Genomic DNA, 12,971 nt, shown 5'->3' with positions numbered 1-12,971 from the left:
AAATGTTTTAATTGTGTACCAGTTTAACATTGAATATTATTTATGATTTTAAATTTATACACAAGTGCCAAAATACTATAATTAATAATACTTTATTTGACGATTAGGGATTGACTTGTAATGAAGTTAATTAATTGTACATATCTATGGAAAAATACCAATAATCTAAGTTCTTGTTTGTGAATTGATATTTTGAAGCTATTTACATTACTATTTTCCACATAACATATACTGTTTGTAATTAATAAAAGAGTTCAAGTCTATTTTAAAGACAGAAATTTGTTTTCAGAATAAGAGAAAGCAACTAAAAATTAATGAAAAAAATCATTAAAAGTGTCATTTTGGGGTCAAACATAAACGTGAAGAGAAGACGAAGAGTCATTACTTTGTAAAGCGAATTTGCAAAACAAAAGTCAAAGAACTATTAGATAATCAGTTAAAAATTACACCAAAAAAAAAACATTTTAGCCCAGCGAATGTGAAACTTTGCATCAAAAGAGTAACTAATACTTACAAAAACATATCTACACAAATGGCTCAAAAATACTGCAAGAATTATTACTTTCAATAAGCTTATTATTCTAAAATCCCACTTGAGTTGAGAATTGTGTAAATGAAGTCGGATTGAGACCGAATGGTTCTTTAGTTAATAAATTTACGCTAATTAATCATATTTTACACTTTATTTTAATTCATAGCTGAATATAATTAACAAATGTTTGAAAAGTTGTATTATTCTTTTAAAATTAAAAAGTTGTTCCTGTAGTACTTTATGGATAGAGTAATGTGTATGTTTGTTGTTAAGGTTAGGATTTTGTTGTTGTTGTTGTTTTGTTGAATTTCGCGTAAAGTTACAACAGGGTTATCTGTGCTAATCGTCCCTAATATTAAAATGACAGACTAGAGGGAAGAAAACTAGTGAACACTATTCACCATCAATGGTTGGACATGACCGTCACTCTTATAACACACCCACGGCCCCAAAGTTCGGAGTGCGATTGTTTTTTGCCGTAACGGGATACGAACCAAAGTACCTCAGATCCACACTACGACGCGCTAACCACTGGATTGCACTCGGCCCTAATGTTAGGAACTGGATTGTTTTCGACATTTCGTTACGAAATTATTTAAGTATTCAAGTTAAACCTAGATTCTGTGAATTTTCAATGTTGTTACGTTTGGGTATTAACATAAAATCAAAATAAAACTGTGAATCACAAGCTCAGCACAAGACGACAAATTACATTGGCTAATAAAAAACGCTCAAAAATAGAAGTCAACATTTTTGTCTTAAGTAGTATATGCATTAAAATTATATATTTAAACCACCAGTCGACCGTGAAAATATAAAAGAAGAAAACTAAAAAAATAAAAACAAACAATTTTACTTGTAGCATAACTTAAAGATCCCTGCCCTGAAAATGGCTGTTTAATTCAAGATAGTCTAAGTCTATTCTAGTTAACTATAACTAATTCACTTACCTTTTTCCGGCTTTGTGCACAAGTTTCCGTTTACTCCTAACAACTAATCAGAAAATAAATGTTATAATATGAAGTATGTTTGTAGTATTTACTAATTTTCTCATTTAATAGTAACAAAAATATTGTACTAGAAACAAAATATTGATCTATATGATTTAAATATAAATCCTCCATGATTTATTTAACATCCTTGTTACCATACCCCCCCCCCCCCAGTGGCACAGCCGTAAGTCTGTAGGCTTATAACGCTAAAAACCGAGTTTCGATACCCATGGTGGGCACTGCACAGATAGTCAAATGTGCTTAACAACAAACAAACAAAGTTACCATAACCAGTCAATAAACTGAAATGTTTGAAATTTTATTCGCTTTCTTGGATAAAACCTTCAACAAAAGTTTTTTCTCCGGTAGCTCAGCAGTAACCTTGGAGGTTAATAACGCTAAGCATCGTGGTTCGATACCAACGGTGGGCGAAAAACAAATAGCTTGCTGTGTAGCTTTGCGATTAAATATAAACAAATAAATGATCAACCAACTTTTCAACGTAATATATGACTCGTCATTTTAAATTTCTAATGATATAGACGGAAACATTTATTTAGTGAATAATTTTATGCAACATTGAAATATGTAGGACAGAACTTTTAACGTTTTGCACATTTAAAAGCAAAAAGGATTGGAGTGATCAAGGTTGACTAATATACGAAGTGAAGAAAACTTTTATTTCACACACCAACAACAATAAAAGCTGATACTAAAATAATAAGAAATACAGGTTTAAGGCATGTCGTGTAAAATATACTGGATATTTTAAGAAAATTAAACCAAACGTTATGTCTGGTGAAAAGTAAGGTTTTTCAAAGTAGAAAGTTTAATAATGCTTATAACAGAGTAGATAGTATAAGCGTTTAATCTTTAAAGCCCTACAACTGGTTGAAGCCGTGTGATGAAAGAAGTTTCGGTCTCTTAGCTGAAGTCCGAAACGTTGTCCACCACAAGGTTCCAGGCAGATACAGTCCTTTGAAAAATTGATACAAGTTACAATGCAATATATAATTCAGTATTAAAACACATTTAAGCATTACAAACAAACTTCCCAGTTCCATCCTTCTACACTGTTCACAGACGCATGAGCCCCGTAAGAATCTGTAGACAGTGTTTAAAGATTTGAGTAAGAAGTTTGTGTTCTATCATGTCAATTTGAATACCGAGCAATGAGAAACGATTGATTCGGTTGCCGGAATCCTCTTTTTCAGATCTACGAAAAAAAAAACAGAACAAAAACATCGAAGCTGCTTAATGTTTGACTATTTTCTAACTGGGTGTAAGTTGTAAAGAACCGCCAAAATAGTTGTTCAATATTCCAGTTTTATGATGTATCGGTCCTGAACCAAATACCCCACGAATCGCTCCACTAAAACGGTTATTTGGAGCAACGAAGGTCTTTCACACATTTTCAAAAATTATTATTTACATCGTGTTTGATTAGTGAATCCAATGGTTCCATTCAATGGTTCGAATTCTGTAGTTTAGTGGTAATCTTATATAGTTCACAGTTCCGTCGCTATATGCTTGAACACCTATTATATCTTGTTTGTGACTGGGAACTAGCCAGTCATTGCGTTTATATGCGAACACACACGGCCAACGGATGCGTGTTCCAAGTAACATCGCGTTCAGGGACGCGTTCTGTAAGAAATTCAAATAATCACTTAAGTTATTGAAGAAGAAGATCAAAGCAAAGGAATTTATTTTGTCTCGGACACACACATAAAGTGCGTTGAGTTGTAAGAGGTAACATCGTGTAACAATAATTAAGAGAGGGGTGACCACGTAGAACTTATAAATGTCGTGCACATTCCCAAGACATTTTCTTTGCATCATACTTTTCATTGTTAGGTAAAACGCAGCTTATTCTTGGGGAAGATTAGCTGAATTTTAAATTCAAAACCGGAACTGTCGTCGATAGTTTAAACACACCAACAAATACTTTGAGGTTAAACAATTGTAGATCGTTCCAGCACGACTGCGAATATATGAAACTTATTGATAAGTGATCACAATTGAAAAACTTTTATACAGCGACCTTTTATACTTCCATGTCAAGATCTTTAGAAAAACCAGTTATTAACATCATTAGTTTATACTGCTTTCCTCTAGGCTAGGGGACACATCACCATTAGTTGTTGAACGGAAACTTTGTGCAGCTATGGCTGGCCTTGTCGTACCAATAACTGCTGCAGTGGCAATGGAAGCTAAAGCAGCACTGGCGGTTGATTTTGTAAACCTCATACTGTGACCATAAGCTCCAGATGTGTTGCTCTGTGTTCCGCCTGTCCTGACATTCTTGTAAGGCTGACAGAGACAGATATACAGTTTGGGCATAAAAAGACAGCCTAGAGCTACAGTAGCGCTGATACTAATGCAGATGCAAAGGCTAGAGACTTGAATCTGAAATATGAAGAAAATTAAATCGTTTAAAAACACTCTTATAAAACAAAATTACACCAAATAAAATGTTAACCCTGAATTCACGACTTAACCAGGCCAAAAATTCATAAAATTTTACGATAATTTTTTTCCACTGTGAGACCTGTAAGTAAGTATTGACTTATCATTGTTGTTTCGCTTAGTTTTCATTCTCTAAAGAGTCCTAAGTTAGCAATAAAAAAAGTGAAACTGATTATTATCAACTTACAAACTGGTTGTTAAAGACGATCTCTTGCGATAAGGTCAGTCGGCCGTCATTTTCGGTGTAAACTTGGCCAGAAAATTAAATATTTCAGCGTCATAACACAAAAAAGTATATAAAATGACCTTTAAAAATGTTTCAGAGTATAATAAATGAATTTCAAGATGAACTTCATTGGCACATGAAGCACCATTTTCAAGATCCAAGACAACAGCAGATTTTGATTTCGGAGTAGAAGAGACAGACTTCTAGTTTTATTTTTATTCTATTTTGAAAACTCTCTTTTCTGCTTTTTCCTTGATAACTTTTTCAATGGATATCTCATCGTGGCCGCATCTACATCGACTGCAGTTATTGCACTTGAAACACCATTTCATTTTGCATTTGCAAATATTTAGAGGCATAGGATAGTTTCCATATATTTCTTTAGTGTTCTACGTTAATGTTCTTTAAAACGGAAAACAGCGCAGAAAAGAGCAATAGATTTGTGGCCGGAAAATGGAAAATATTTGTTAAAGAAAGAGCAAATAATGTTCAATATATCCACATTGTAACATTTTGTCTCCATAGAATGAAAGCTCTAATTCACAACTATCGTTCTAGCTTATCATTAGTAAATTTGAAAAATTTCTGCTTGATAAATATTCCATTCATCATTAATCTTAGCGCCTGGCTAAGTTGCTAATTTAGGGTTAAATAAAAAAACGAGAATTTAGCCAGTTTATAAGCATTATATAACAATTTTACATAGTAATGAACTAAGTTTCCAAAATAAGAAAAAATACAACGTGTTTTTATAAAACTAAAAATTAACCAACGTGAGATATTCCAAGTTTATATGCATAAAAGAAGTAGTTTATTAATAAACTTTCATATAAAAATTGAGATTAAAACTGGTTTAAACGTTCCAGTTGGTCTAGAACGCATTTTTTTTCTTTTGGCACTAAAATTAGAGAAGCTAATACTAAAATTAGTAATCCTCAATCGCTTGATAATATTATCAATGTGAGAATTGCACCAGAATTAGAAATTTATCTCTCTCTCTCTCTCTCTAGGACGTTATAATTAGACGTTCCTACCAGAAAATTGTCACCAAACTTTTTAAGGTATTATTTAACTGAACTGAATAACTCACTTACAGAATTTGAGATAGAAGGAAACCAATATTTGAAAAAGAAAGCTAAAATATACATCCCTTATATTTAATAATGTAACATATACCGCAGTGGAAAGTAGAAATACTAAAGATGCTGAGATATAAACATTTTATGCTTTATCACTTTTTCTCGGAGGATATGGTGTTGTAATGTAAAAAAAAAGCACACATAAATGAAAGCTAAAATTACGTTAATAAGAATTACAGGCATCCGTTCTTTTCGTAAAAATTAGCAGAGCTTATGTTTGAAAGCTACGATTGGGTTTTAGAAGTTTGTACTGCCCTTTGGCCAGATGGAAGTTTCACGTCACGTTATTAACGCATGGCTTAATATCTGGAATTTTTTCCACTTTTAGAACAATTTGACTAATTTAAAACGCGAGCTAGGCTAGAGTAGTTTATTATTGATTATTTAGACTATTAGTAAATTATAGTGAGAGTGAAGTAACGAGAACATTAATTGATTGAGTTTTTAGTCAGTTCAGTGCTGTGATTATTGAATTTAGTTTCGACGAAGTTATAAGAAATACTCCGTAACTTTTTAAAGCGAGAAAACAAGCAAGCACGAGAAATTGTTGTATTAGTTTCTATTGTGATCTTAGGCCTATCAGTGAACATTAATTAGGATAACTCTAAGAACTTGAAAATAAAACAAATTCACTATTAAGTCGACTGAACTCTGTATTTTTTTAGTGAATAAAAAAAAAGAACACTCCACAACAGAAATAATTACAGCGATATACTTTTCTGTATTTCCACACAATTTGATAAATGATTTCTTCTCAGTGAAAACTTATAACAATGTTTCCTGATCTGTTGCTTTTTAGCATTCTGATTTTTAGGGTTGTCCAAGCTTCATTAAACTATGTCATAGTGCTCATGTGATTAAAATTGCTATCTTAGAAGTAGTTATTTTTATGTTTCAGTATTTAATAAAAACAACTCTACCTTGAAGTCGTTATTGGTACTGAAGTATATTGGTATAAAAGCCAACCACACAATGCACGTGGAGTACATAGTGAATCCAATGTATTTGGCCTCGTTGAAATTCTCAGGGATCTGACGTGTTTTGAAGGCGTAGACTGTACAAAGGACTATTAATAACATATTGTAGATAAGAGATACAACCATTGAAATACTGGAGATCCCACACTGCAAAACAGCTGAAGTTCTTGTCGGATAAGTCTCTCGTAATTTAGGAGGCTCTACTATAAACCAAGCTATTGCGAACACTAACTGGACTGATACCAATCCAAGACAGATTAATACCTGAGACCCTGGACTAGTGTAGTTTGGCCTTTTGATACTACGGATACCGCGGTTAAATATCCTCGAGATTCGGTTTGTTTTGGTAAAAATTGCGGAGTAGCAAAGGCTGAGACACAGTCCTAAGCCTATTCTCATCAGCGTACACGTGACGATGGTAGGTTTAGCCAGGATTACGAAACTCATGCAGTAACTAAACACTAAGCCTAAAAGGAGTAGGTAACACAATTCTCGACCAGATGCCATGATGATCGGAGTTTTACTAAAATACACAAAAACAGCGAATGTAAAAAATGTGCAGATAATTCCCAAGGCTGCAAAAGCTGCCGGTATTATAGCCCACGGAGAGTTCCAAGTCATGTACTCCAAAGGGAGCTTGAAACACCCGGTTTTGTCTGCACGTGGCATGTAACCTTCGGGGCAGTAGGAGCACTCGTTGTTAAATATGTACTCGTCCTCTCGACAGGCTACACACATCCAACAACAGGTGTGTTGCTGGAATTGTCTAATGTGACCAAGTGGACAGGGGTCGCTGCAGTTTGATGCAGGAACCACTCCACTGTAACCTTTCCATTCAGCAAGCCCCAGGTTGAGTTGAACTCTGAAATTCAAAATGTATCCGATTAGATTTTATTTATTAAGTCAGCCGGTTACGATAAGTGTAAAATAAAACATTTTATAAACAAAAACAAACAAAGGAATTGTATATTTGCTATGATAATTTTTTATTATCTTGCTTTCCAAACACAATATATGACACAACTAAAACAATAATAAAGGCATTGTGTAGTTTGTTAGATATTGTTTTATTGTGAGAATAAATTACATTATCAAGAAATACCTCTAATATAAAACTTCAATTCAATAGTATTATCTGTGTGAGAATTGCACCAAAATTCTGAATTGTACAAAACGAAGAAACAGTTATTCGTTCAACTGCGAAATGGAGGTTTGAAAACAAAGCAACGCCCTCCTCATAAAAAACAAAACAAAACAAAAAAAATCAAAAACGTTTATGGTGTTATTTGACATGAACAAATGTTTGTTTCAAATACCATTCTATTTTTGTGTACTGAAATTTAAATCACTGACAGATCAATATCGGTATATCATTAATCAATGTCATTAGATACAATATTGTGGACATTATATCCTTATTTTTGTAGTTTATATCATATGGCGCTACGACCATTTGTCGAGTTTTTCTTGTTTCGAGTGTCCTGTAGTCTAGAAATGCACACTGGGGTGTAACTTGCGCTAAATATGCAGTGTATATTATCATTCTAAACAAATTCAGTGAATTTGTTTAGAGATAGAATTATCACCCAAATACAAAAGATTTTGATATCATGGTTATAAATTGTTTGGAGTAACCATCGTTTAAAAAGTTTTATAAAATGGTAAGTTGTATCGAACGCGTCCTCATGAGAAAAATTATGAAAAATCTTTCACCTTTGTAAATAGTATTTATGAGATACTTATAATGATTGTGAAATAATTGGTATGAGGGTGCAACCCGTGGTTGTATTATGTATAAAATATGGTACTACACTTCTGTATTACTCGTTTTTATCTTTAAATAAGTAAAAAAAAATTTCGTGATTCTACTTTTCCTCGCTCCATTGGCCAATAATCTTGTAGTCATATTTTCCACTGGCTTTTTTCTGAAACTGGAATATGTGGTAGCTTCCTGGAGCATCCCCATCTTGGTTAAAACGAACAACCATATCACCACCTTGAGGACCTAGGCACCATAGAAAATGTTACATTCAGCAATCGATTTATTATAAAGTACACAAAGCTCTTGAACATCTTTATTTCTTACTTTTTATTGTAAATAGTAAATATATTGGTACCATTTCATGCCAGGCAACTTATTATGTGTTGTGATCCTTTTTACTGACTGTATTTTAAAATGAAATTGTTTTTACTTTTGACATAGAGTCAGCTTTGATAGAACTAGTTCATGGTTGACTTTTCAGCATACTTTGATGAAGGCAAACGTGAGTTTACCGAAACGTCAATACTGTAGCAATCCTCCCGAAGCTGAATCCGAGTTTAAAGTATAAACAATGAAGAATGAGTCAACTTTGTTTCTAAGATTCATTGAAACAATGATAAACTTCAACTAGTTTCCTGTGAGGCTAGATAAACTATGTTCTGTCAAAGCTTACAAATGTATGCAACTTGCAAACAACCTGAAACTGTTACGTGGAAATAACATCAAAACACTAAAAGAAAAACACGTTATCACAAAGGTAAAGCATATCTATCTTGTATTTAAACTAAAAGAAGAAATAAATTCTAACCTACAATAACAGAAATGCTTACAGTAGGCTAGTTCTGATTATAATTATGACAACGTTTCGACCAATAGTATCGGGTCATCATCAGGTAAAAATTACATTAAAAAACAAATGTTTGATTGTAACGTTTACCTGATGATGACCCGAAACTATAGATCAAAACGTTATAATTAAAATCAGAACTAGCTTACAGTAGGCTAGTTCTGATTATAATTATGACAACGTTTCGACCAATAGTATCGGATCATCATCAGGTAAAAATTACATTAAAAAACAAATGTTTGATTGTAACGTTTACCTGATGATGACCCGAAACTATAGATCAAAACGTTATAATTAAAATCAGAACTAGCTTACAGTAAAAGTTGCTGTTTTTGTATTTTAGAATTGATTATTCAGTTCACTAGGTTCCTCACTAAACATAAAAAAAAAGAAATATTCTAGAACTGTGTTTTGAAAGTTTACAAACCATAAGTAAAAAAATGAACTTCAACAGGGCTTTACTTAATCTTCAGTCACTTGATTTGTTTTAAGTGGCAGATTTCTCTGTCTCTTTTGAAAACCACTCTCGGAAACATCGTTTTTGATATCGAAAATACCTTAAAAGTCATTAAAGGATTCACAAATTTTGCAACAATAACCTATGGAAATTTAATTTTATGAATAACAAAATTAGTTGTGTTATCCACCCATACTATTATTATGTTAAGTAGTGTAAGTAACGCATGTAATAATGTATTGGAAATACCATAATTATAATTCATTAAAAAACAGTATTAACTGCGTTGGTGGTACGATGTTCAAATATAGTTAGTAAAATTTGGAATGATGCCATAAATTTGTAATCATACACGTTACTTACTTTCAGGCTAGGAAGTCATTTGTAATTATTGTGGTTGATGAGGGTCTATTATTGTAATATTCTATTTATCTGTCTATGCCTTTTGAGAAATACTAAAACTAAAAATTCAGAAACTTCAATTGTGTACAGCATATCTTGGGGAAACGTTTATGATGATAATATTTATATCTTACACGGAAAACAAACAAATTTTGCAACAGTAACATAAAACAATGAAATGAAGATATCAGACCACAAAGATGTACTATCTATTGCTATGAACTAAAGACATTTGAGCACAAAATTATCCAAATACATCATATATTTTACATTATTTTTGTCTTACATTAGAATATATTGGCTTTTGACTTGGAACAAACAAAAATATACACACTGTTACATTAGAATTCACTCAGTACGTTCATCATAAGAATAAAAAATAAACAGAATTTCATGATAATTGCAATTTTATGTTTTCATGAGTTGCAGAAACATTAATTAACACTTTTTTTTAAATGCAACTATTATGCATAAAAATTTACTTAACGGTTTTACTGTAACTAATATTAGAGAGCCACTCAGATATAATATACGATAAATTGTATACAAAACTTTAATTTAACCACATGTAGATAAAACCAAAACTACTTAGAGAAACATATTTCGTAGGGTTTGTTTGTTATTTGCAGTTAAGTACAAAGCTACGCAATGGGCTATCTTTGCTCTGTCCACCACGGGTATCGAAACCCGGTTTTTAGCGTTAGTTTCATGGGGTGTTAGAGCTGTGTACCAAAGCAATAAAAGTAGGAAGTGTTCTATTTCACCGAAACAAATAATCTTTTCTTTTGCCTTTTCTCAGCTTTTGTTCCAATTATATACACATTCTAAGAATTCAGTGGGCAGACAGTTAATAATAAAGTTGATTAATTCTCCAATAGATGTAACAATCAGTATATACTTTCCTCATCATTATATATTCGTAGATCCTGAAAGACTTACATTTTTATTTTTGCCAAGGATTTTACCAGTTTTGGGTATCATTCTTCGTTTCAGTAAGTTTAGGCTTGGTAAAAAGAAAATACATTTTTCTGTTTGTAGTTAAACCAGTGAATGTGTTTAGGTATACAGGTGCCAGTTCACCTTGAGAATTTTGTGAATAATAACAGCATACCAGAGTATCAAACGGCATAAGAAAAATCATTAGACAACACAATTCACAGGAGTTATGTTCAAGCATTTTGTCTTTGTGAATCCAGAGGTACAAAAATAAAAGAAGGTTGTATATTTTAAAACTAGTGTAAACTAGAAGGATGAATGAAAACTAAAAGGTTTTACACCAGAAATTAATAGGTACAGGAAAGTTTCTTTAATATCGCTTGTAATTCTTAAATTCAAGTATATTATAAAATACTTGAATTAAAAAAAAAAAAAACAAACAAAGAGGTAGATGTTATAAACATTATTAAAGTTTCATATATTATTATTATCCAGTATAACAAACTTTACTATACCATATGGCACAATCAATCATATAACGATAAATAATGAAAACAAAGATAATATCTTTAGTCAGCTATTAGTAAGTATCCAAAATTACCATGCAATGTTTCATTATAGTGATTTATATGTGTGGTTCTAATTGATAAGTTTTCACTCTTACATTAAACATTCAGTAAAATAACAGACTTGTTTATGTTAAACAAAAATATATATGAAATTAGTATCTGTTAAAATTGTAATAAAACTTGTGAAATTTAGATTTACGTCGGTTTATACTCCAGATTTGTAGGTAATTATGAAATTTAGTAACAGGGTTTTATCACTGTAGCTTTGTTGCCTACTAGAACATTAATGATGCTGATGTAGGTATCATCGCTAGTAGTTCAAAATCGATGCTACAACGTAAGCATCCTTGTCGAGGAAGAATGAGTTCACACAGATTTCTATCTCCAAATATGTCAGTAATTTAGGAATGAGTTATGAATTTTCTCTTATAATTTCCCAGAAAGTGATTGTAAACATAAATCCAAATATCCGTCCTAAATTACATGTTTAGTCGTAATTGTAATGAGTTACTATACCCAACAAGTATAACTGCCAGAACTTCTCACGATCTGACCAAATATTTGTGAAATTTCTAAACATCGTCATCTTTTTTTTAGATCTTTTAGTGCTGACTGTGGTATTTCACACAATGTTTCAATACGATTATATATATAAGAATGTATATCAAAAACGACTACAGTACTCCAAAAATAATTTAATTCATAATATAACCTAACTTATCTTATTGATCTATTTAATGTCTGATGACGCCGTAATGGTGAAACGTTGGATTGATTTAATAAATTATTTTTGAGTACTATGGCCGTTCTTATAAAAGCTACTTAGGTAATTAATTGAATGTCGAATATTAAAAAGCAGATTATAGTGATTTGTTATAAAGATGATAAGTTAAGATAATTAGTGTTTAGTTTGTAGGCTTCTAGTGATTCACGAAGTTACATTAGTTACAATTTATCAATTATAATTTTCCTTAAATTTTACTCCCATTCGCAATGGCACAGTCGACAAAATATTTATTTTAAAGATTTTTAGGTATTATTGTCAAGGGATAAAAATTTTCAGATACAGAAGTTATTTTTGTTTATTCTAACGCAAAGCTGTGTAATAGGCTTGCTGCGATCTGTCCACCGTAGGGAATCGAACCCTGGATTTTAGCATTTTAATTCTGTAAACTTACCTGCGACTCCCCGAGGGGAAAAAAGATATTTAAGTACTTAATTGAGTGAATTAATTTAATTCGAAAAAGGTATTGTTACCAAGAAATAATATCCGAATTAATAATGGAAAACACACATAAAGGATGCTTAAGTAATTAAGAGAACTAATACAAATTACATACATGAAAAATATATCTGAGAAGAAAACAGTATGAAATATGTTTTTGATACCACAGAGAACATAACTGTCCCAAAATCTACACCTACCATAAAGGAATGATCTTATGGCATTGCTAATAATTGCAAACTGGTACTACATGATATACATATATAAAACATGATAAGATCACGCAGATTCATATCACTACAGCCATGTCTCCCCCACAGTACACCGGCACCTTGAATAGCTAGAAACTATAAGTAATCGCCATTCTAGTTGTCCGTGAATAATATTAACATGTTTGTGACTGTGTTAGCGAGACTATAAGAATACAAAAATATTGAG

General features: G+C 31.9%; 1 protein-coding gene across 1 annotated transcript in view; it reads right to left on the bottom strand.

Annotated features, from left to right (window-relative positions):
• Nucleotides 1-2,183: 2,183 nt before the first annotated feature.
• The window catches only part of LOC106478032 (metabotropic glutamate receptor 3-like), a 111,607-nt gene continuing 100,819 nt past the window's right edge, over nt 2,184-12,971 (bottom strand). The window contains exons 7-9 of the mRNA XM_013938538.2: nt 8,205-8,340; nt 6,279-7,197; nt 2,184-3,933 (exon numbers count right to left, since the gene is read on the bottom strand). Coding sequence (XP_013793992.1) covers nt 3,619-3,933; nt 6,279-7,197; nt 8,205-8,340 — 1,370 coding nt within the window. The 3' untranslated portion in view covers nt 2,184-3,618. The remainder of the gene's footprint in view (nt 3,934-6,278; nt 7,198-8,204; nt 8,341-12,971) is intronic.

This window comes from Limulus polyphemus, unplaced genomic scaffold, assembly GCF_000517525.1.
Source record: "Limulus polyphemus unplaced genomic scaffold, Limulus_polyphemus-2.1.2 Scaffold174, whole genome shotgun sequence".
Taxonomy (NCBI): Eukaryota; Metazoa; Arthropoda; class Merostomata; order Xiphosura; family Limulidae; genus Limulus; species Limulus polyphemus.
This window is presented reverse-complemented; position numbering and strand designations above follow the sequence as displayed.